Source organism: Callithrix jacchus, chromosome 2, assembly GCF_049354715.1.
Source record: "Callithrix jacchus isolate 240 chromosome 2, calJac240_pri, whole genome shotgun sequence".
In the NCBI taxonomy this organism is placed as follows: Eukaryota; Metazoa; Chordata; class Mammalia; order Primates; family Cebidae; genus Callithrix; species Callithrix jacchus.
Window position 1 is genome coordinate 38,201,342 of NC_133503.1, and position 25,074 is coordinate 38,226,415.

The following is a 25,074-nucleotide window of genomic DNA, read 5'->3' on the forward strand; positions in this document are numbered from 1 at the left end:
GGGCTGGAGGGACAGGCCAGGGGTTTAGATGTTATCCTGAGGTCTGCAGGGGTCTGCCCATTCTCAGATGGTGACAGAGCCACACACAAGAACCTTAAGGGGATACCAAGTATAATTAAGGGTTAGCCTAGATTTGCAAATAATGGCAAGGGTTTTTCTGTCCATGGGAGCTTTGATCAGTCCCTCCCTCCTCCTGAAGGATGATGTCTGCTTTCTTTCTGCTTGACCTGCTTCATCCTGCTTCTGGAATGAGCCTTAAAGACAGGCTAGTATTGTTCTGATCTCAGGGCTGCACATGGAAGTCAGACTTGTGGGAAAAGGCCTGGCTCCTGTGGGGCCAAAGGCAGTGACAGTTTTACTACCTGGACAATGACCTGGGCATTACCCTGTACCCATCCAGCCTCTCTTCTGGGCAAGGAGATAAGTTTGGGGAGATGGTCGCCCTGGCCTGAGAGTGCCAGGGTCAGGCCTTGGGATGGGGCTGTGGTTGGACCCGCTGTGACTTTCCTCTGCTGGGAGACGGAAGAAGAAGTCAAAGGGCTTAGGAAAGACTGGAAGGCCTTGTTGATCCAAGTCGGGTGGGAGGGAGAGGGGGAACTGGGAACTCAGAGGCCCCAAATCAGGGACCTCTCTTGGGCTTTCGGATGAGCTGGGTACATGTCTTTTTGACTAGTTGTCGTTATGTGTATTGTATTTTAAAGAATATAACTTACCCAGTGTAATTTTACTTCTTTGCATGCGTCTTTGCTTTTTGGTCCTAAGAAAGATAAATTTTAGTGAATGTTTCATGTGGACTTGAAAATAATCTATTCTGTGGTTGTTGGTTATAATGTTCTATATGTGCCAATAAGGTGTCTGTATGTGTTGTAAGAATCATGTATGTCCTTACTGATTTATTCTCCTGTTATGAAACTTAACCATTTTAACTATTTTAAAGATTACAATTTAGTGGCACTAAGAACTTTCACAGTGGTGTGCAGTTGTTGCCATTGTCTAGTTTCTGAACATCTTCATCACCCCAAAATGAAACCCCATACCCCTCAAAGGTCATACCCCATTTCCTCCTCCACCTGGCCCCTGGCTAATACTAATTTGCTTTCTGTCTCTGTGAATTCATCTATTGTAGATATTTCATGAGTGGTATCATGAAATATGTGGCCTGTTGTGACTGGCTTCTTTCGTTTAGCATGTTTTCAAGGTTCATTTACGTCATAGCATGTCTTAGTAGTTCATTTTTCATGGGTGACTAATATTCCATTGTATGGATATCTCACATTTTATCTGTTCATCTGTTGATGGATATTTGGGTTTTTTTTTCTATATTCTAGTGATCGTGAATAGTGCTGCTGTGAACATTCATGTACAAGATTTTGTCTGAATATCTGTATCCATATACCTAGGACTTACTGGGTCACAGGATAATTTTACATGTAACTTTTTGAGGAAGTGCCCAACTGTTGGCTGAACCAGTTTACATTTTCCACCACCAATGTGCAGGGTTCTGATTTCTTTCCATCCTCACCAACCTTTTCTGTTTTTTGGGAAAAAAAAAAAAAAAAAAAAGATAGCCATCCTAGTGGATCTGAAGTGGTATCTCACTGTGGTTTGGACTTGTGTTTCCCTAATGATTAGTGATGTTGAGCATTTTTTCATGTGCTTTTTGGCCATTTAAAATATATTTTCTCTGGAGAAATGTCTATTCAAGTCCTTCATTCATTTTAAAATTAGGCTGTCTTTTGTTGTTGTATTCTTTGAGTTCTTTATATATATATATCCTAGATACTAGGCCCTTAGTAGATATTTGATTTACAAATATTTTTTCTCACTCTGTGGGTTGTTTTTCATCTCTTGATAGTGTTTTTTTTTTTTTTTTTTTTTTGAGACAGGGTCTCTCTGTTGCCCAGGCTGGAGTGCAGTGGTGTGATCCTGGCTCCCTGCAGCCTCAACCTCCTGGGCTCAAGTAATCCTTTCACCTCAGCTTCCTGAGTAGCTGGGACCACAGGCATGTGCCACAATGCCCAGCTATTTTTCTTTTCTTTTCTTTTCTTTTCTTTTCTTTTCTTTTCTTTCTTTCTTTCTTTCTTTCTTTCTTTCTTTCTTTCTTTCTTTCTTTCTTTTTCTTTCTTTCTTTCTTTCTCTTTCCTTCCTTCCTTCCTTCTCTCTCTCTCTTTCTTTCTTTCTCTTCCCTCCCTCCCTCCCTCCCTCCCTCCCTCCCTCCCTCCCTCCCTTCCTTCCTTCCTTCCTTCCTTCCTTCCTTCCTTCCTTCCTTCCCCCCCCCCTCTTTCTTTCTTTCTTTCATAGAGACAAAGTCTCCTATGTTGCCCAGGCTGGTCTCGAACTTCTGGAAGTTTGAGTGATCCTCTCAACTTGGCTTCCCAAAGTGCTGGGATTACAGGTGTGAGGCACCACATCTGGCCTTCTAAAAATTTTATTTTAATTATTGATTCCATCTCTTTACTTCTTGTAGGTCTATTCAGATTTTCTATTTCTTCTCGAGCCAGTTTTAGTAGCTCATGTATTTCTAAGAATTTGCCTATTTCATCTAGGTTATCTAATTTTTTGGCATGGTATTCTTGCCAATTTTTTGCCTGCTTGTTACTAAGAGAGCAGTGTTAAAATCTCCAGCCAAGACTGTGAATATGTCGTCTTTTGATTCTGTCAATTTTTGTCTTGTGTATTTTTTTAAGCTATGCTACTAGATGTATACAGATTTAGGATGATTATATATCTTCTGGCAGATTGACCCTTTTATCACTATGGACATGTCCTTCTTTATCTCTAGTAATGCTTCTTGCCCTCAAATCTATTTCGTCAGATGTTAGTGTAGCTATACAGGAGTTCTTTTGTTAGTGTTTATGTGGTATATCCTTTTCTGCCTTTTTGTTTCAAAGATTTCTGCTCTTTTATATTTAAGGTATGTCCCTTGTATCATATACTTAAAAATAAAGTCTGATAATAATGTTAATTTGAACATTTAGTGAATCATGATATATTTGAGTTTAAGTGTACCAGGTGGCTGTTTTCTTTTTGATTCCTCAGTTCTGTTTCTTTTCTCTCTCTCTCTTTTTTTTTTTCGCCTACTTTTGGATTAAGTAGTTTTTGGAATTCCATGTCCCTGCTCTGTTAGCTTGTTAGCTGTGCATTCTTTTGGAATTCATTTTATGGTTTGCAATTTGCATCCTCAACTTATAAAGTACTTGTTCCACTTCCTGGGCAATGAAATACCTTGAAACATTTTAGTTCCATTTACTGCTGTCTTAACTTATATACTCCTGTTACCATGCTTTTAACTATTATATCTCTCTATATTTTATTCCCTGGAAAACTTTACTGTTGCTCTACACAGTCAATTTCCATTTAGAGTTACCAATTCTTTTTGTTATTTCATTCATTTCTGCTTCTCCATATTTCCATCTGGGATAATTTTTATTCTTTTAGTATTTTTTTTTTCTTAATTTCAACTTTTTTTGTTGAAGTGTGACTGGGGTGTTTCCCAAGTCCTTGGGTGTTCTTCCTTGTCCTTGGTGGGCCCTGAACTCCAGTCCCAGTTCTCCAGTCCTAAGAGGCCACTCAGCTGCTCAGCCCCTGGCTGCTTCTGGGAAGCAGCAAATGCTTCAGGGAGAAATGCTGCTCTTCCTGGGGTCACCTCTCCACACTCCCCTACAGAATCTTCACCCTGGAAGCCTCCACTGCTTTTGTAATGCCTCCAATGCCTTCACACAGATGTGCTATGAATATTTTGACCAAGAATTGTTTCTTCTGGGAAGGTTCACCCACAACAAGATAGTCTGACATTGCTTAGATTAGAAATCTTGCCTGGTTACTTTTTGATTTTGCACTCCTGACTAATGACTGGGAAGCTTCAGTTTGTGTGGAACTCAAAGATAATCTTTTTTTTTTTTTTTAGACGGAGTCTTGCTTTGTCACCAGGCTGGAGGACAGTGGTGCAATCTCTGCTCACTGCAATCTCCACTTCCTGGGTTCAAGCAATTCCCCTGCCTCAGCCTCCCGAGTAGCTGGGACTACAGGTGTTCACCACCATGTCCAGATAATTTTTTGTATTTTATTAGAGATGGGGTTTTGCCAGGATGGTCTCGCTCTCCTGACCTCATGATCCACCCGCCTTGGCCTCCCAAAATGCTGGGATTACAGGTGTGAGCCCCCGCGCCTGGCCTCAAAGATAGTCTTATCAACATTGTTCTCATAATCCTCTATTGTAAATGTGCACACGTGGGTATATACTTATATATAGACAGATGTATATATGTAAAACTATACAATGAAACATACAAAACATACTTGTATCAAGGCAAACATAGGATCTTTTCTCCTGAACCCTTTTGGAAAGGCATAGAAAATTCTTACTTGTCAGCTAGTTATAAAATCTTACATCACTGTTTTCTGAATGATTTCTGTGGTGTGTGAATGTCCCATATGACACTAATAGAGTGTCTTTGCTAAAATAGTGCCAAGGTCAGTAAACTTGAGAAATGATGTGGAATCCTCTCCTCGGAGACACCGGCACACATCAGCATGGTAAAGACTCTGAAACATGCAAATAAACTTGTTCTATTAGGACATCTTTTTTTGAGTGAATACCTATTCGTGTAGGTAAACCTTGGAAAACACTGCTTTATAGCAAACCCTAATCCACAATATCCTACAGTGATAAGTATCCAGTATTCAAGAGTCTTTATCTTCACAAAGATGAAGTGCTGTTCAGTGTTTTCTCAAATGTGGGGACTCCACGGAGAGTCTGGAAGTATGAATATTAGGTGTTGGGGTTGCAGGGCTTGAGCCCCTCTACTACTCATTGGTTAAAACAAGAAGGCAGAACTTGGGGATTTAGTCATTTCCAGCTCTTTGCCTGTTTCTGCCTCCGAGCATGAAACCATCTGCTTGGGTTCTCTTTGTCCCAGTTCAGCTCAGCTCAGCATGGGGCACCCATGTGTGTCCATGGCAATTGATTTTTGACTCCCATAAGGCCAACCTTTCCCTCACTTCACCTACGTCTTGGAAGCCTTGCTGCCCCTCTGTGCAGGTGAGAGAGTGAGACAGTTGTGGCAGAATACGCAGAGCTTCTGCTCAGAAGCCAAGAGGCCTGGGTTCGTGTCCTGGTGCTGAGTGACCTTGGGAGAGTTACCGTGGAGTAGCGGTGAGAGCATGGCCTTCGGTGTTGGACACACTTGGCCCTTTCACTTCCTTGCTGTGTGATCATGGGCATGTCACTTCACCTTCCTGTACCTCAGTTTTCTTACCTGTCAAATGGGGATAATAAAAATGGGCACCTCACCTTCTCCTTGGGGTGAGAAAGAAATAAGATAATGCATGTCAAGCACAAGACCTGGAGCACAGTAGGGACTTGTGTTCTTCACGACACTTCATCCAGCCCAACTCCTTCATCTGGGCTGCAGGAGAAGCCCAACCTCTCATGATGCTTGAGAATCAAGCACAGTTCTGACTGTGATAAGAGTTCTGTAAACTCGGAGACAAAAGAAAACTCACGCAATTTAATTTTCATTATTGCCCTTGACGCTGCCTCATCCCTCTGGGTGGGCAGGGCAGGGTGTATGGGGAACACACCAGCCTCCTTCCCTACTCTTAGGCAGAACCATTTCTCCATTACAGAACATTGGTAAGAAGATGTCTTGTCAGCAATTCATTGCCAACTTGGAGCAGCTGAATGATGGCCAAGACTTTGCCAAAGACCTGCTGAAGGTATTGTCTGCTGAGAGCCCACATTCCACCTGCTGTGCCCTGCATGGATAGAGAGGAGAGAGGTCTCTGCCCCACGAAATCCTGGCATTCAGAGCTCTTAACAGAGGGTGCAGGGCCATGATGACAAAGTTAGAAACCTCTGAGCTCAACATTTGGCTGTTCTGTGTTCCCTGAGTTAGGCAGGGGGAAGGCTTTGCGAGATTTGTTTTTAGTACTCCATTATCACCATTACTGTCATAGTAATAATCAATACTGCTACCAACTGTCACAGCTGCCACCCACCACAACCACCACCACCTTCACCACAAACATCATCTGATCACTTCAAGGAAAAGCCCACTCATTCCTTCATCATCACTGGAATTAAGAGAATCCAGTTTTCTTTTGAGGCTGAAGCCAAGGGTGGAACTCTGGCCTTTATATTCTGGTCATTTCTCCACTTTGGAGGAAAAGGGGAAGGTTTTGGGGGGCTGCTGATGGGCTCATTTTTATTATTTGTATATTTTTGAGACAAGGTCTCATTCTGCCACCCATGCTGGAGTGCAGTGGTGCGATCATGGCTCATTGCAGCCTTGAACTTTTGGCCTCAAGGGGTCCTCCTGCCTCAGCCTCCCAAGTAGCTGGGACTATAGGTGCATGCCACTGTGCCTTGTGGTTTTTATTTTTATTTTTTATGTAGAGCTGGGGGTCTCACTATGTTGCCCAGGTTGGTCTCAAACTCCTGGGCTCAATCAATTCTTGCACCACAGCCTCCCAAAGTGCTGAAATTACAGGTGTAAGTCACCTCCCCCAACCAGCTTCATTTTTAGATAGTGGGTTTGAAGAATCTGATGATACTACAGGGGTAGTTGAATAATGAGTTTGGAGGTCTCCATCCAAACTCCAATGCTCCATAGAACACTATCTTCATCACTCTTCCTACCATGTATTCTTCACCATTGAGAAGCATTTGTTAAGCACGTATTTGTGAGATCAAACAATTGCAGTCTCACCATCCACTTATTCATTTCTCCCCATCTACTCATTCACCCATCTACTCACTTCTGCACCCATCCAGTCATCCTCCCATGCATCCACCCAGCCACTCAGTCATTCACCTACCCATATACTCACCCATTCTCCCACACCCATATGTATCCCCAAACCCTCCCTTCCCACTTCCCCATAGCAACCACTCACCCATTCGCCCGTCACCCACACAGATACCTTATGCTCTTCAAACACTTCCTCATCTACTTACCTCAACAAACATCACCACATCTACTCACCCATCCCCTTATCCAACTATTCCCTACCCATTCATTTACTCACTAACCCACCCACACATTCATCCTCAAACCTATCCACTCAATCAGTCACTCAATCATCCACCCAACACCCTGCCATTCATTTGCCCACCCATATCCTCATGCATACACCCCTAAATCTTCCTTATATACCCTCTATCCACCCACCCATCTTTTATTCATTCACCTAACCACCTGCCTATTTCCCCTCCATCCTTCATCTTCCACCTGTCCACTTCCCCATCCATCCATTCCACTCACCCATCCTCCCATTCATCCTCCCATCCATCAATCTTCCCCATTGAGCACTTGCTGTATGTTGAGTTCTGGATTTTGCACTGGAGATTCAGTAGTGAACAAATGGACAGCCTCTGACCTTGCGAAGCTTACAGTTTCCTGCGAGATTGACATTAAGTGATCACATAATTAAATACCACCCATCCATACATCCACCCACCCGCGCACTTATCCATCTAACAAGTATGAATCAAATGCCCACTTTACCCCATTGGCTGAAACGATGCTCCCTCACTGTACCCACGTTATTGTTGGTAGATGGGTGTTTCTTTTGACTCTTCACCTGAATTCCTCTCTCTCTTTTTTTCTGTCTCCCAGACCCTTTACAACTCCATCAAAAATGAAAAGCTGGAATGGGCCATGTGAGTAGTGCCTGCGGGCACAGGTATGGGAAGCCTGTATCCCTGGGAGGGGGAGTGTGGGGGTGCAGGTTTGTCATTCTGACCACTCTCCATGGTGCTGATCCCTCCCAATCCAGTGCCTGACACATGTGTCTAGCTGGCCCACACCTGGTGTTGAATTCCCCTTTGGTTCATTTTCTGTATTGAGAAAACGAGTGCAATGTTTACATTACTGTGGAATAGATTGAACTGTGACTTTAGTTCTATGATATCCACAGCTGGTTTTCTATATGGGGATAGTGTTCCAATTCCCATTGATGACAGCTCCTTTCCCTTTGGGAAGTAGGCAGGTAGGAGGCATGAGGCCCCTATAACAATATGACTGTGTAAATGGTGACTGCTGTTGACAGTGGGAAGGGGAGAATGCCCTCTAACTTATTCCCTTGCAAAAGCAGTGAGACCTGTAGGTCTCATCAGGAAAGAGGGGTGGTGATCTTGCTGTTTGGGGAGACTGCGAAAGGCTCTGCTGTGCTCCCCAGGGAAGTTCAGATCCATGTAGAAGCCCCAGGAAGGGATTGGCGGGAATTCCCACATGACAGGGAAGAGCTGGCACTCTTCTGCCAGGGATCCTGTGGGAACCCAGACTTCAGGGCCTTACTTGCTGGCCTCCCTCTGCCAGCATGTCGGTGGGGTTTGTGCAGCATCTTCAGTCTGGCCATGGTTAGTGCTCCCTGTGATGGAGAGAGGTGAAGGAAGACTGGGAAGGAGACCTGGAGACAGTAAAGTCTCCACGTTTGTGACCAAGGGTGCCAATTGGGACTTGGACAAAAATCAAAGATCAGAGATCAGAGTCAGAAGTGGAGATGAGAGGAGGGGTCAGTGATTTGGATCTACAATCTGGAATTGGAATCTCCTCATCTCTACCTCCTGGGGCTGCTCTTCCTCAATGACCCTGGCTCCTGGAGGGGTGGCTGGTGGGGAAAGGCCATGATGATGCAGGCCTGAGGCCTCCCTGGAGGTGGTTCTCAGGCCTAGTACTTCCCTAGTGATGAGGACGAACTGAGGAAATCCCTGTCTGAGCTGGTGGATGACAAGTTCGGGACAGGCACGAAGAAGGTGACGCGAATCCTGGATGGTGGCAACCCCTTCCTGGATGTCCCACAGGCTCTCAGTGCCACCACCTACAAGCACGGCGTGCTGACCCGGAAGACTCATGCTGACATGGATGGCAAGAGGAGTGGGTGTCAGGCTGGAAGAGGGGCATGGGAGGGTTGCTAGCACAGAGGGGGTGCCCCCAGGCCACTCCTTGGGGTTGCACATACAACTGGATGCGTAGCGGGAGGTGGGATTGGAGAGACTGCAGAGGGTGGCTGCAGCCACACTACCATGCCCTTCTCCCCAGCACCCCGTGGGAGGCGTGGCTGGAAGAAATTTTATGCGGTGCTCAAAGGGACCATACTGTACCTGCAGAAGGTGAGACTGCCCTAGAAAACATACTCAGAAAGGGCCAGCTCAGTCCCATCCTGCCCTGGCCTTGTGGTGCCTTGAGGGCCCCAGGCAGGACCTGGGGCTCAGGCACATGCCGGGTCCTTCCCCAGACTTGGGCCCACTCAGGGCTTTGGAGGTCTTTATATGAGGACTTGGTGCCTAGTGGCTCAGTGTGAGGCCTGTGCATGCCTCTGAGACTGGGGAGAGGGGAGGGGTACCTGAATTCTTGTTGGGGTGGGTGAGACAGCAGGAATGGAAAATGAAGGGAGCTATAGGGACAGAGAGAGGGGAGTGAGGGCAGGGGGGAATGAAGGTGTGGGTCAGTGACCCCGGCTCACCCATCCCTCCCCATCCAGGATGAGTACAGGCCTGACAAAGCTCTATCAGAGGGTGACCTGAAGAACGCCGTTCGCGTGCATCATGCTCTGGCCACCAGGGCCTCTGACTACAGCAAGAAGTCCAACGTGCTCAAGCTTAAGACAGCTGACTGGAGGGTATTCCTCTTCCAGGCACCGTGAGTAGGAGCTGGAGCCCCTCGCTCCTACCCAGGGCCCAAGGCCTGCTGCAGTGACCTGGCACACAACCCCTCTCCTTCTCATGAGTCAGCCAGAGTACATGTAGCCACATGACACAGACCGACAGCTGGGTTACCCAAAAGCAGCGGTTCTCAAAGTGTGGTTCCCCTCGGCATCACTTGCAGTCCCTCTGGCTCCATCTTAGACCTGCTGAGCCCGAAACTCTGGGATGGCTCCAGCAACTGTGTTTAACAAGCCCTGCAGGGGCTGCCGAGTGCACTGGAGTCTGCAATGCGGGGCAGGTGGCATCTTTATGAATCATCCTTCACTTTAAATGTGAGAAAGATGCACCCTCCAGGTGACTGGTAGGGCTATCCTTCTACCACCCCCCATTCTCCTGTGACTTGAGACTGGGTGCATGTGTCACATGAGCTTGCAAGGAGGCAGGCTAGTGGACAAGGCTTCAGGATCACAGCACCCATGCTGGGCAGGCAGCGGGGCAGGGCAGGAGGGCTGTGGGGAGGTACCCAGTTGCCATTGCCTCTGATGATTCCCAGTTTATGGTCGCTCCCGCCCATTCACTCCAGGGCCACTAGCTGTGGACCTAGGAAGTTTGATTTTCACATGAAAATCAGGTGTGCCTAGGAGCTAGGACAGAAAGGGAGCTCCCCACATAGCTTTGCCCACGCACATCCAGCCCCTATGTGTCCTCCCTTTCTCCTTTACCCGCTTATCTAGAGGTACTGGTGCCTTCTCAGTGCCAAGCCCAATGCTGGGTATGGGGTGCTGGGTGAAGGACAGGGAGTCCTGTGTGAGAGGCCGGCACCCTCTCCCCTTCCTGTCCCCAGGAGCAAGGAGGAAATGCAGTCCTGGATTCTCAGGATCAACTTGGTGGCAGCCATCTTCTCTGCCCCGGCTTTTCCAGCTGCTGTCAGCTCCATGAAGAAGTTCTGTCGGCCCCTGCTGCCCTCCTGCACTACCCGCCTCTGCCAGGTACATGCTCCTGGGTCAGGATGCCGGCTCCCCAGGCTACCATCTGTTCAGGAGCCCACCCCAGTTTTGTCTCTAGGCCGGGTGATCCTGGGCTGAAGGACACCAGAGAAGGGCAACTCTTCCCTCTATCCCATGCACCCCACCCCCATGTCCAGACGGGAGACTGAGACATGGCACACAGGGGCCATGGCTGTGGCGGGTGGCATGGAGCTGCCTCTGCCAGTGCATTCCTGTGGATGTGGCCGAGAGTTGGTGGTCTTGTGTGCATCTGGGCACAAATGGAAGAGACTGTGTCACAGGAGCTCGCACAGTGACACCTGGCTGACTCTTCATCCAGTGCTCTTCTGCTGCCCTCACCTATCCTTAAATATTTTATTTGTAATCCTAGAAAACCCAACTCACCCATGCCGCAGGCTCTCAGGGCTTCTTTGGAGACAGGAGAAGTGGTGGCCCAGAGTTTGAGAGGTAGGGGGCAGTGGAAGCCCCATACTTCCTCTTTGCCAGCAACTGGCCCTTTTCCCACTAGGCCTTGCCCCGGGTCTCCCCACTGAGCTCCTGGGTTCCTGCTTCTGCCCAGAGCCCCTGTGCATGCACATGTAACGCACATACACCACATATGCGCACACACCACACACATTCACATGTGCAAACACACTGGCAGTGAGTCACACACACACATGCACATGCGCACAGCACCAGGGGGCCTGGCTGTCCTGCAGTCGGGGGAAGTGTATGTGTTTGCCCATCAGTGACAGTGTCTCGGCCTGTCTTTGGGTGTGATCCTGGGTCTGTGACCACTGCGTGTGACTGGGCATGAATGTAAGAATATGTGTGTATCACATGAAGCAAGGGATAGCAGGGCCGAGCTGGCCTTGGTCTAGGGTGTTTGTGGGTGCACGTGGGAGTGCTAATGAGCTTGGTTGTATGTGAGGGTTGGTGTGTGTCTGTGTTGGGGATTGTCTGTGTGCACATATAAGTGTCAGTGTGTCTCCTCTCCTGAGCCTGCGGGGGGGTGGGGGGTGGAAGGGTTGGGGGAGGGGCACTGAGGAAAGTGCTTGCTGATGGGAGGGGCGGGGAGGGAGGGAGGTGGGAGGAAGATCATGCCCTTGGGTCCGGAGCCTGGCTCTATCCCCATGTTTTGGTGACCCTGGTTAGGCCTTCATTTCCCTTTGGTGGTGCAGCTCCTGGTGGAACAGGATTTGATCCACCCTGTGACATCCTGAGAGTAAGGCCTCACAACCCAGGACTTGTCTTTGCAGGAGGAGCAACTGCGATCTCATGAGAATAAGTTGAGGCAGCTAACTGCGGAGCTGGCCGAACACAGGTGTCACCCAGTTGAGAGGGGCATCAAGTCCAAGGAGGCTGAGGAGTACCGGTTGAAGGAGCACTATCTCATCTTCGAGGTGAGCCTCCGGGGGCTGGATTGCAAAGCCCAGTGCCCTGCTCTTTTTCCTTCCTGCCTGACCTGATGTGGGACTGGGGAGGTGAAGCCTCGTGATAAAGGGGCTTGCTCATGTGGCAGCTGGCAGGGAACAGGGTCCCCTGACCTTTAGTCCCAAGCCCTTCCAGGGTGCCAGCCTTCCCTGACAGGGGTGAGGAGCTGAAGCTCAGACAAAGGCTCTCAGATGCTGCCAAGCCTTCCTCTTAAATGCTTATGCTGGTTTCTAACCCTTTAATATTTCATGAATGTGCTTATTTCTCCATGTCCTCACCAACACTGGGCATTGCAAAACGTTTTGATCTTCATGAATCTGATAGGTTTAACGATTAGCATTTCATTACTACTTTTCTTTTGAGATAGAATCTCACTCTGTCGCCCAGGCTGGAGTGTAGTGGCGAGATCTTGGCTCACTGCAACCTCCACCTCCTGGGTTTAAGCGATTCTCGTGCCTCAGCCTCCCAAACAGCTGGGATTACAGGTGTGCGCCACCACACCCAGCTAATTTTTTTGTATTTTTGGTAGAGATGGGGTTTCATCATGTTGGCCAGGCTGGTTGCGAACTCCTGACTTCAGGTGATCCACCTGCCTCAGGCTCCCAAAGTGCTGGGATTACAGGTGCAAGCCACTGCCCTCAGCCTCATTACTATTTTAATTTGGATTTAAAGACATTTTAATTGCAGTAAGACTTGTAATATAAAATTTACTGTCTTCACCATTTTTGAGTGTATAGTTCAGTAGTGTTAAGTCTGTTCACATTTGTTGTATAACCAATCTTCAGAACTCTTTCCTCTCTCCAAGCTGAAACTCTGTACTCATTAAATAGTAACTCCCCATTCTCCCCTCCCTCCAGTCTCTGGCAATCACTGTTCTGCTCTCTGCCTCTATGATTTTGACTACTGCAAGTGGAATCATACAGAATTTGTCTTTTGTGATTGAATTATTTCACTTAGCCTAATGTCCTCAAGGTTCATCCATATTGTAGCATGTATCATAATTTCCTTTCTTTTTAACTCATTTATGGTGGAGGTTGCAACATTTTTTTTTTTTTGGTGAAAAATCAGACCTTGGAGGTGACCTTGAGCAGTAGATGTAAATAACTCCCATGAGCTTACCATTCCAATAATGAAACACTGGGTGTGAATAGGTTAAGGCTGAATAATATTCCATTGTATGTACACACCACATTTTGTTTATCCATTTGTCCATCAGTGAACACTTGGCTTGCTTCCATCTTTTGGCTATTGTGAAAAATGCTGCTATGAAAATGGGTATACAAATAGCCCTTCAAGACCCTTCTTTCAATTCATTTGGGTTTGTAGTTAGAAATGGTCTTGCTGGATCATGTGGTAATTTTATTTTTAACTTTTTGATAAACTACCAGCTTTCCATAACAGTGCTCCATTTACATTCCCACCAGCAGGGCACAAGAGTTCTGTCTGTTTCTCCATGTCCTCACCAGCATATATTTTCTGCTCTTTTGATAGTAGTAAGCGTGGCTTTGACTTGCATTTCCCTAGTGACTAATGATGTTGAGCATCTTTTCATGTCCTTGTTGGCCATTTGTATGTTTTCTTTGGACAAATGTGAATTCAAGTCCTTTGCCCATTTAAAAATTTTGGGTTGTCTTCTGTTGTTCCATTTTGAGCGCTCTTTATGTATTCTGGATACTAGACCCTATCGGGTATATGACTTGCAGATATTTTTCTGCAGGTTGCCTTTTCATTCTGTTCATTATATCCTTTGATGTACAGATGTTTAAAATTTTGATTTTAAATTTAGTCCCATTTGTGTATTTTTACTTTTGTTGCCTGGGTTTTTGGTGTCATATCCAAGAAATGATTGCCAATTATTTGGATTTTTAAAATTATGAAGTTTATGTGCATGTCCCTTGCTTATTTTTTAATTGCACTGCTCATCTTCTTTTTAATGATTTTGAAAGCTCTCTGCATATGAAAGAAATTAGTCTTTTATCATATAAGGTGCACATACTTTTTTCCTATTTTGTTGTCTTTTGACCTTGTTTGGCCTTTCCCCAGAAAAGCCGTTATGAGACCTATATCCATCTCCTGTCTGTGAAGATCAAAGTGGGCTCAGATGATCTGGAGCGGATTGAGGCCCGGCTGGCCACTCTGGAAGGGGATGACCCTTCTCTCCGGAAGACACACTCAAGCCCTGCCCTCAGCCAGGGCCACATGACTGGCAGCAAAACCACAAAGGATGCCGCTGGGCCTGATACTTAGCTGACATGGATGTGCAGGCCCCAGAGGTGGGCAGTGTCTCCAGTGGGGCCAGTGAGCACAATTCCAGCCAGGAGCCACGCGGACCAAGCTCCAGGCAGTTCATGGGCAGCCAGAGGGGTGAAGAGAGCCTGTGGGCCCATGAGATGGAGATGCCATTTGTGGCATTGACCTCCTTGCATCTGTGGGCCTCTCTGGGCATCAGACCCTCTCCCCAGTCCTTGTTTCCCTCTCCACCATGAAGCCTCATTTTGTAGGCCAGTTGTGTGCATGCTCTAGACACCACCTCGCTGGAGAAGCTGGAAGGGCTGTTGTCTTCCCAGGTCTCCCTCTTCTCATCAAGCTCCTCTCCTCATCTTTCTTGTCTGTGAAGGCAGGTCTTGACTCCAGGTCTCAGCTGGAACCCCACCCCACCTCCTTCCTCTGAGTTGACCAGCAGCAGGTCTGCAGACCACCAGCGCCATCCTCTCCTCCCTCCTCCCAGCAGCCTCCAGAACCACACCCAGGTCTCCTGCCTCACATCACAATAATCTGGGACCCAGGCTTGTGCCCTTTCAGTGTCAAGCTGACTCTACTCACATGTTCGTCCACCTCTTTTCATCCATTGAGATCACTACTGTTTCCTTTCTATACAGACACAAATGTATATCTATAAGAATAATACATGCATAAGGAACCCCTGAAAGGTGGTTTGGAACAGAAGTCAGTTAGAGGATGCAATCAGATGAAGGAAAAGCCTATTTTGGAGCTTCCCGTTAGGAAGGATGGCTGCACTTGGCCCCCTGGCATTTCTGACACTCTGGGAGGGAAGGAGAGGCAGTGCTGGAGTGCTGGCCTCCCTTTCCCTGTTTTCCCTCTTCCAGCTGACCTGTGACTTACACTGCCCTTACAGTTGATGCTTTTGGAAAAAATAGAGCCTGTATGCACCACCCCATTTGTCCCATGGATATCCTGGGGTGTGAGTGGGATGGGACCATGGCCCTGTTTATATTTGGGTCTTTATGTTGGTGCTGCCAGGTCTCTGAGCTCCAAAGGTGGCCTCTTGGACAGATCTACAGCTATAGGAATAAAAGACACTCTGCCTCGAAAATGGCCACTTGTCAACAAGCCCAAAGATGCTTGTCAGAGGAAGGTTATGGAAGCCATCAATTCTTGGTCTTGGGAAAAGGTGGAATGACAAGTTACTGATTGTTTTTCTGTTGCTATTTCTTTCATTCGTCTAGTGAATCAGAAAGGCTTAGCTAAGGATGTATCTGCAGAGAGTGGAGAAATCTGCCACTTGATGATCACTGATTAGCTAGCACCTTTAAGCCCTGCATTACTCCAACTGACAAGTGGGTGGGGGTGATGGCATGTGCAGTACGGCTATGAGGAGTGAATCCTCTCTATTTAAATAGATTACTGTAGTTTGGCCGCAATTTGGCATCAGCGGTAACATACTTAGTTAATAAAATAAGCCAGGCTTGCAACTAAGTATCTAACTTTACAGGCCCACTCACATTTGAGGTAAGGGGCTATTGAGTAAGTGGAGAGATGTAGTGATTTAAATTCAGATTATTTAAGTTGGATCAGCTGAAGTGTGTTTTAGAACCAAAACATCTGGCCCCTTGGTTTCGCTCAGAGGAAGTAAATGTTCACTTAAATGAAATTGAAAACACAATGTGGCACCACAAAAGAGCTCTCTGTACTTTCTCCTTGCTGCCTCAAAAGTCCTTTGATTTTTGGGGTCAGTCTCACCCTTCACTTCCCGAGGGCGGGTGAGTGGAGAGCAGAGCGGGGAGCTCCGGCAGCTGTGGACAGATGTGCTTCCTGAGCACGGGTTGTGCCTCCCATCGTAAAAAAATGTTTAGTTCACTTCCTTAATTGTATAATTATTTATTTGTAAATTATATACATGTACTACTGTACTAAAATATTATGTACATTATAAAACACACAAAAATAGAAATTTAAAAAAGATGAGATGAAAATAAATCTAAATCAAAGTTCTAATATTTTTTCTTGCATTCGAATGGATCCTCATGTTTCCCCACAACTGCTGTCTCCAACATGCTCGTTTTCTAGGACTGTTCAAATCCGGAACTGGTGATGTGCAATAAGGTGTTTGCGCCACCTGGTGGTGCTGTGAGGTGTCCTTGGGCTCAGGGACTTCTGAGGTCTGCCCTTCATGACAGTGTCTTGCGCCTTCATCCTCTCATTCAATAAAGGCCAACTATGTGCCACACGCTGGGCATGGTGATGGGGATACGGTGGTGGGAGGAAGTTTGCTCCCTGTCTTCGGGCGGCTCACAGTCTCATGGGGAGAACAGGCAGTTACCGTTACCACTTGGACCTCTGGGAGGGGCTGGAAAGAGAAGCCAAAAATGACCTGGAAGAGAAAAGAAGGAACTGGGAAAGTGGGGACAAAACCTCTGAGTTGGGAAGCTGCCTGAATGTCATCCTACATGTTCCAGTGACGGGGTGGTGGAAGAGAAGTAGTTTGACGGGACTGCGACTCTTCCTGAAAGGCCATGGGAAGGCTCCCCAAGGCAGAGATTTGAGAGGCAGAATGGAGAAGGGGCTTCTCTAGCCACATGTGTTCCCCGGTTCTAACCATACCTGTGAAATGAATGGGTGGATGACAGGTGAAGAAAGAACTCTGTTAGGTTCTGGCCTTGCATTCTCGGCATGTATGGCAGGTAATGTAGGATACAGAGCATATAATGAAGGTACCTGATGCTCATGCAAAGGTGGGTGAGTTCACCAAGAGGTTATTCAGAATCAACCGAGGGCCACATAGAGATTGGTGAGTTAATTGGGTCGCTTCTAACTCTAAAATTTAGAAGGTGATATCAACCTAGAGCCCTGGTAAAGGTAAAGGTCACATGAGGACACTAAGCTGGATCACACAAAGGTCAATGGGTGAACTCCCAAAGAGTTCGTACGGTGTTCACTTGGGATCCAACAGAAGCCACGGGTCCCATGGAAGAATAACTGGCTCTCAGAGGATTTTAAAGCCAACCACACATCCAGAGACAGCAGAGGAGGCTGGGTGAGATCAACAGAAGGGGGCTGGGAGGGGCCAGTGAGTTGCAGGTTTATGCGGCATTGAGTTATTTTCCTTTTTAAAAATTTTTTGTTAGCAGATACATTTCCCCAGCGCCCCCACAGTGAATACAAAAACTTTAGTTTGTTCTTTCCATCATCTCCCTCTTATCTAGTTTTTGTCACTCTGGCTGTGTGATACAAGAATGCAAGGCACGGGATATTGTCATCACCACCATCAAATTAGCCATGTAATAGGAGTCTATCACATGCCAGTATCAGCACTGGGTATTTTATATCTCCACAGAAACCTTTTGGGATAGTTATTGGCATCACCATTTCCCAGCAAGGAAACTGTGGCCTAGAGCTATCACACAGCTGGGAGGGGCAGAGCTGGAATTTGAACTCATGCCCTGTTGATGCCAAAGCCCTCTCAACCTGCAGCCTCTCTGTCCCTCCCACCTGTAGATCTGTGACTACACACATCCTAGGGGCATTCACACCTACCCACAGCCGCACAAACACACACACGTGAGCAGGCAACTGGATGCCAACCACCTCAGCTCTTTGGGTGCAAGACCTCATGGTGTCTGGCTGGAACCGAATAGTTCCCGGTGCTGGGCACTGGTTTACTAAATTAGTTGATGAGGGAAAAGGCTTTTGAACCCTGGGCCTCCATCTGCCTTCTCCATACTGAAATCATGTACTCTGCCTCAGGGCTGCGGGTTTAGACAGGCCCTGGCTCTGAGGGGGTATAAACTGGGGAAAGAGCAACACCCTGTAGGCTTATGAGCTGCAGCAGCTGTGGTCCTCCTGGCAGCTGGGGGTACCTGTTATGCCACTTTGCATGTCCAGACTTTGCCTGTGACGTGCCTCCGGGTTCAAGGGTCCTCTTGCCTCAGCTGTGCCAGTGCCAACCCCACAATCCACCCCTCCTCACCCACTTAGGCTGGCAACTGTTGCCTCAGTCCGGCCCATAGATCCAGGGCAGTTACTGGGCCAGAGTTCCAAGGCTGAGTTTGAAGCAGAGCAAATCTGCGTCAGTCCCTTGGCCGGATTCCCCAGCAGCCAGGGGGACACCTTGTAAATATTCTTGGAAGCAGGAGGAGGGCTGGAGTCTGTCCTGGGAGCTGGGGCCATTGAGACTGGAGACAGGGTCACTTCCTCTCAGGGACTGTCCTGGCCCCCTCCAGCCTCCAGGCCAGATTATCCACCTCCACCATGGGTCTTGGTGCTCTGACTTCCCTCCTCATCTGCGGCTAGGCACACACAGTCAAACAGGAGTTATTTCTGATTTTATTTATAATATAAAAATGTTCAAGTGTCAACAGTCAGGTGTTCAGACATTTCAGGGCAGGATTCCCATTTGTTTCTGTTTGGGATTTTTTTCTTTTTCTTTTTTTTAACAATTACCTTTTTGACAAATTAGCAGTGGACCCAGGTTTGGGGGTGGGAGGGCAGGACTGGAGACGGAGTAGAAGTCATAGGTGGGTTGGGGGCTGGGAAGCAGCCTGTGAGAAGGAAATGGTGTTATTTTATTGCTAAAAAGGGAATACACTGTCGAGTGGCTCTTCTCGGTCCCAGCGTGACCATGCATCCAATCTAAAGAATCTGAAATGCAAAGGACATGCAGGTGTAAAATAGAAAAGACGACCTGTAAACGAAGGCGCTGCAGAGGACGGACGGGCGCCCTGGAGGCTGTGGGGGACAGGAGCAGCCAACATTGGGACCCTGGCAGAGCTGCCCCTCCCTGGGCCCAGGCTTTCTGGGAGAGCTTTCTCTGCCCCGCTCCTTTAACCGCTGTGAGTAGCCAGAGCTACCCCATTCGGGTAGCTGTGTTTTTATCTTCCACTGGAAGTTACCCCAGCACCAGCTCCAAGTCTAGAGTCCTGGCCCTCTCCCCTCAGGGGTTCGGAACTCCAGCTCTTGCCTGGGGGCAAAGCTACTTCTGTCCTCAGTTCTTCCTCAGGGCCAAGCCCCCACCACCCCCAACCCTCGCCCCCACCAGAACCCCACAGCCTCTTCTCTCCCTGTCACTCCCAGCACTCCGCAACCCAGAGACCTCTCTCCCGGAGCCCCAGATGAGCGTACAGCAAAAGGCACCACAAAATAGGTTTCTATTAAAGAGTCAAAAAATTGGCCCATCTCTCTTTTTTTTTTGTTGTTTCTTTTTTTTTCCGAAGCTGTAAATCAGGATGTCACATATAAATAGTTTCCCTATAAAAACGTCTTTGCCGTTAGCTAGTATTATAAGACAATTTTTGCTAAAATGAAAATAAAACATTTTGTTATACTTTTTTCCTTTTATAGAAAATAAAAATATTTTTATTTCTTTTTTCCTCCTTTCTCTCCAGTTGGCGGTCTCTCGTGTCCTTAAAGACAGTGGCGCGGGCGAGGCGGAGGGGCGCGCGGCGGGGCCCTAGAGTGGCGCCGAGTCCTGCTTGGCCCGCGGGGGCGGCCCGCGGCTGTGTCTGCTGCTGGCCCGCGTGCTGTGGCTGTCCAGGGAGTAGTAAGTCCTGCTGTCGGCCGCCGGGCACAGCGGCGGCGAGTCCGAGCGCAGCGAGTCGTGCTCCGCGCGCAGGCCCAGGAAAGGCGTGCTCTCGGCAGCCAGCGCTCCGTCCGCGTCGTCGTCCGACGCCGAGGCCGAGCCGCCGCCCGAGCCGCTGCTCAGCGACAGCGAGTCCCGCGCCGCCCGTGCGCGCTGCGCCGCCAGCCCGTTGAGGCGCGAGCGGCGCCAGCGCCGGGGCCCCGCCGACGTCCTGCGGGACGCGCCGCGCCCGCGCGGCCGCGGTGGCGGCGGGGGCGCGCACTCCTGCGTGGTCTCGTACTCGTCGTCCTCCGGGATGCGAAAGGGGCTGGCGGGCAGGCTGCCCAGGCTGCCGCCGAGCGCGCAGGTCCCGCGCCGCGGCCCGGGCCCTGCCGCGGGGTAGTAGTAGCTGTCGTAGCTGCGCTGCATGTCCGCGCCGGGTCCGGGTCCGGGTCCGGGCCCCGGGCCGGGGGGCGCCGGGTGCCGCAGTAGTGGCTGCTGCTCCGTCAGGCGGTAGCTGATGGGCGCGGCCGGCGGCAGCGACACAGCGTGCGCTGAGTTGGGGGACGTGATCTCGAAAGTCGGCACCTGCGTGGCCAGCGAGTAGTGGAAGTCCACGGGCGAGAGGCGCGCGGGCGTGGTCAGGGCCGATACATACCTGCGGGGAGAGGCAGAGGCATGGGCCTGGGCCAGTCCCGGGCCGGGGGTTGGGGGTGGGGTAGGCTGGGAGGGGCGGACCCAGACCTGCCTTGCCCCAGAACCCGCCTGCAAGAAGAATGATGGCGGTAACCCTCAGTGGCCTTATGCAATTTCCTAAACCTCTCCGAGCCTCGGTTTCCTTATTTGTTAAGCTGGCATGACCATGGTGTTCATTCCATAGCTCTGTGGGGATGCTTCCAAAATGTATCAGTGGGATGTGTTAGCCCTGTGCCTGACCCGGTAAGTCTCCATGAATGGCTCACCGTTACGTCACGGGGTCAGACTCACACTGGGGTACAGTACAGGTTCCATCTGGTTTAATACGGCAGCTCTGTAAGACCCTTCCGCCAGTCCCATTCTACACACAGGAAACTAATACTCAGAGCGTTTAAATGACTTATTCAGGATTTACACAGCCAGGAAGTTGCTGAGCTGGGATGTGACTTGAGGCTAGGCAGGAACCAGGACTCATACTGCCCAATTCCAGAACCCACTAGTCCCCATTCATATACCCCTGTGACCTGTACTCACTGCCCCACAGAGACAATTCATCCCATGCCCCAATGGCTTCAGTGAGGGAAACAGTCCTTCTTATATTGAAGTCAAAACCTGCTTCAGGGAAGTACCAAGATCCCACTAAGGTGTCTGCTTGTGGCTGCAGACCCATCCCCACACTACCAGCTTCTTCAGAAGTTTGCCCTGGCTAATATCTCCCAGGCTGGATCCCGGGTACCTGTCCCTTTCTGTGCTCCACATCCCCCTTGTAAGCCCATCACTCTTCTGCCCCACCATCATCACCTCAGGACAGGGGCCACCCACCTCCATGTTTCCCTTCCATACTGCACAGCTGGGCACCTCACTGCTCTCTGGAACCAGCCTGGAGTCCCCATTATGTTTTTTTAATCGTGTGACTACTCCTTCTTCCCTCTCCCACTGACATCTAATCAGCCACCAAGTCCTACCCATTCCCTTCTCTGGAAGCACACTCTCCATCTCACCCTGGGCCCAGTTGTTCACTGTGGTCATGCTTCCACCGCAGGGTCTCTCCTCCTTCACTCTATGCAGTTCCCAGAGCAATCTTGAAAAGTCACAGCTCTGCTGAAGGAGGTCTTCCTGTTTACCCACCCAGGGTCAGTCTGTCTGGCCAGCTTGCCTATTCAGGCCCAGCTCCTCTGCTCCCTACAGCCCACCCTGTTCCAGGCACCTCACTCATCAGCCCTGTTCTTAAATGCCTCTGTTGGAACAGCTCAAGTTGTTTCCCGTGCTTGGAATGCTTTCCTTCCCACTCTCCTGCCTCTCCCCTTCCTACCACCCATTAAGGAATCCCATTGCTGTGGTTATGATTGATAAATAGCTACACCTAGTGAGCATCAGCTCCATGCCAGGGATGAGGCAAAGAGCTCTGTGCACATGATCTCAGGTGGCCTTCACCTGAACTATACATAGTAGCGGTTGTTCTCCCTGTTCTATAGCTGAGGGAACAAGGTACAGAGGTGATCAGCCTGCCCCAAATCACACAGGTGGTGGAGCTGGGCTTGGCAAACCTGGCTGCTTCCCAGAGCCTTTAGTCAGACTGGGTCTTTCTGCCCTGGTGTGGTGTCCTGTGTTTAGCACTTTCCATAGGCTGCTGTAAGCTTCCTTGGTTTGTTTCCATGGCCAGGAGCTCCTCAGCAGCAGGAATCTGGTGGGCCATCTCTGGATTCCCAAGCAGGCCTGCCCAGCACAGGGTCTGGCATGGAGTAGGCTGAGTTGAGAGCAGGAGAATATCTGGTCCTCTCCCCACACCCTGGTTTGGAGTATTTAGTACCACTCACCTTTCCCTGCTCACCTCCTACAGACCCCACTTGGCTGAGGGCCACTCAGGGCTGAGTAAGGTGGCGGGGGTGCTGGCCCTTGAGACTCCTGGCTTGGAGTCAGGGAAGAAGGGGCATTTCCTGATTCTTACTGCATCCACTGCTTAGGAACCCAACCAGGCCTTGAACCATGGGGTCTTGTTGCTGACACTGCCAAGGGCTGCCATCATTCGTGGCTCATGTCTATCCTGTGCTGGCGTGTCCTCAAAGACAACCTCTCCTCTCACCTTGCAGTCTACTCCATCTTAGTGTCTTTCTGTTCCTGCTGGACATGGAGCCTCTAGCATATACCCTAGTTTGTCCAGAACAGCCCCTGTTTTGTTTTTTTGTGTGTCTTTTTTTTTAGATGGAGTCTTGCTCTGTTGCTGAGGTTGGAATGCAGTGGCGCAATCTCAGCTCATTGCAACCTCTGCCTCCCAGGTGCAAGGGATTCTCCTGCCTCAGCCTCCTAGGTAGCTGTGATTACAGGTATGTGCCACCACGCCCAGCTAATTTTTGTATTTTTAGTAGAGATGAAGTTTTGCCATGTTGGCCAGACTAGTCTCGAACTTCTGAATTCAGGTGATCCACCTCGGGCTCCCAAAGTTCTGCGATTAGAGGTGTGAGCCACCACGCCTGGCTCCCTGTTGGTTCTTGATGTTCCAGTGTAACTATTAATAATGTCCTCTTCTAGTCTGAAAAGTGTCCTAGGAGGACAATTAAATTAGATGGACAATTAAATTAGACCCACCAGGGTCCGCTGGCTCAGCTCTAGTCCCAGTCTGTCATTAACATGCTATGGCCCTGAGCAAGCCATTTCATCTTTTCTAGGACCTTGTTTTCCCATCTCAAAAATGGAGATGAGACTCTTTGGAGTGTTTCTGAGGGGCCCTAAGGGTCAGCCTTGGGCCAGTGGTGCCAGCCCTCTGGCTAAGGTGGGGCACAAGCCAGGGGGTAGGAACTGACCTCTCGCTGTGTGGGGAGTCACGCAGGGAGTCCACAGAGTCATGGTAGGCTGGTGCGGTGGCCCTGCGCCGCTCCTCCAGGTTGTAGGCTGCTGCCCGCCTTGCCCGAGCCTCCACACACGCTGGGCTGTTGCATTTGCTGGTACCCACTGATGACAGCATGATGCCTGACTGCGAGTCAGAGGTCAGGCTCTCAGAACGTTCCAGGCTCCACGTGTGGCTCTCGTGTCTGGGAAAGCCAGATGGGGTGAGGTGAGGGGTAAGGAAGGGGCAGGGCGCCCAGCAGGTGTGGTTCCATGGACCTCCCTGGCTCTTCTTCCACCTCCAGCTCCCTTAGCTCAATGCCCTTCTCCACTCTGGGGTGATGTAGAGTGTTGCAAATGCCCAGCCCCAATATTGGAAGAAGGAGGGCTGGCGTCCCATGGATGAGTGAGTTTTAATGTGCAGAAACCCATTTCTTTCCTCCCTGCAACCAGCCTCCCCTAGCCTTACCTTAAACCCCCTGTGTGGGACCCTTCCACCACTGTGGTCCTTAGCTTCCTATCTCAGAAGCCCAGCCCCAGGGGCCAGTATGTGAGGGCCCTATTTCCTGGTGCTCCCAGGGAAGAAGGGAGCCAGCCATGTTATTTTTGAGCTGTCTGGGCCTTTGTGCTGTGTGGATCAGCCTTCGCAGTTCTGGAGAGGAGGTTAAGGTGTGCTGTGATTCCTGTGGCAAGCTCAGGAGAGGGTATCGAGTAGCTCTGGATGTTGGCTAAGTGGGCGCTTTGTGCCAGATGAAGTTTGTGAGTCTCAGGTTTCCATGGGCTTTGGTGGTGCCTACCTGTGGCTGGAGGTGGGTGTGGCTGTGGAGCAGTGGTGAGAAGGTGAACAGGAGTGGCTCCCAGAGAAGGTGGTCTCAGTTTCTCTCCTGATGACGTGGTCTGTGGCTGGCACGTTCTTGGAGATATACTGGAATGGAGAGAGTTGGGTGAGAGTTAGTGACCGTGGCCTAAATCAACTTTTCTTGTTGGGGACAGGGATGTGATGAGCACTGACTGAGCTCTTGGTTGGGGAGACCCACTGGGTGAGAGTGACATGATGCTGGGGCAGTGACAGCTCCAGCAAATCAACCCCCACCCCTTCCTGATGAAAGTGAGCAAAGCAAAGCCAGCCATCCTGGTGAGGCAGTGCCTAGCAGGAAAGGCTGGCCATGGGATAGGCTGGCGGCTGCCCTGGCCCATCCTTGCAGGGGGCATGAGAAGGCTGGCTATCCACTGGGAGTTCAGAAGGGGGCCCGGGAAAGCCACTCACATCTGCCATTTGGATCTCCTCTGGGTCCAGCCGTGGGTGGCTGGGCCCATTGGCCAAGCTCCGGTTCTGGTGGGCCGGGCACATGTTCTGCCGGAGGTGGTTATGCATCTGCTTCCTCTGTTTTCTGCACAAGGGAAGGGAAGGTGAGCCTGGTATTCCCCCAATTCACCAGTGATGAACTTCCGGAGCTGCCTCTCTAGGGAAACAGCTTTTCCCCCTGTCCAGGGCTGCTGTTCTTCCCTGTACTCAAGCTGCCCCTACACCATCACCACCTCCCTGAATCCAGCAGGACCTGAGCGTCATGGCAGTGAGCTTTGGCTCTGCTCAGAAAGTAGAACTTCATTGATTTCTAGTTATGCAATCCTGGGCAAGTTACTTAAGCTCTCCACATTTCACTTTCCTCATCTATAAAACAGGGTGA

General features: G+C 49.5%; 2 protein-coding genes across 21 annotated transcripts in view; one reads left to right on the plus strand and one right to left on the minus strand.

Moving 5' to 3' along the window:
• PSD2 (pleckstrin and Sec7 domain containing 2) overlaps positions 1–16,308 on the plus strand; it is an 86,460-nt gene extending 70,152 nt beyond the window's left edge. For 8 of the 13 annotated variants that reach the window (XM_078360833.1, XM_078360815.1, XM_078360800.1 and 5 more), the window contains 8 exons: positions 5,628–5,718; positions 7,620–7,663; positions 8,689–8,879; positions 9,045–9,115; positions 9,487–9,644; positions 10,494–10,638; positions 11,898–12,041; positions 14,116–16,308. In XM_078360833.1, coding sequence (XP_078216959.1) covers positions 5,628–5,718; positions 7,620–7,663; positions 8,689–8,879; positions 9,045–9,115; positions 9,487–9,644; positions 10,494–10,638; positions 11,898–12,041; positions 14,116–14,319 — 1,048 coding nt within the window. In that variant the 3' untranslated portion in view covers positions 14,320–16,308. The remainder of the gene's footprint in view (positions 1–5,627; positions 5,719–7,619; positions 7,664–8,688; positions 8,880–9,044; positions 9,116–9,486; positions 9,645–10,493; positions 10,639–11,897; positions 12,042–14,115) is intronic. The other 5 variants (XM_078360843.1, XM_078360852.1, XM_078360836.1 and 2 more) reach the window with 1 other exon arrangement.
• Positions 14,114–25,074, minus strand: part of NRG2 (neuregulin 2) — a 197,834-nt gene continuing 186,873 nt past the window's right edge. For all 8 annotated transcript variants that reach the window (XM_035292177.3, XM_035292175.3, XM_035292176.3 and 5 more), the window contains 4 exons: positions 24,654–24,777; positions 24,184–24,311; positions 23,365–23,592; positions 14,114–20,525 (listed from right to left, as the gene is read on the minus strand). In XM_035292177.3, coding sequence (XP_035148068.1) covers positions 19,760–20,525; positions 23,365–23,592; positions 24,184–24,311; positions 24,654–24,777 — 1,246 coding nt within the window. In that variant the 3' untranslated portion in view covers positions 14,114–19,759. The remainder of the gene's footprint in view (positions 20,526–23,364; positions 23,593–24,183; positions 24,312–24,653; positions 24,778–25,074) is intronic.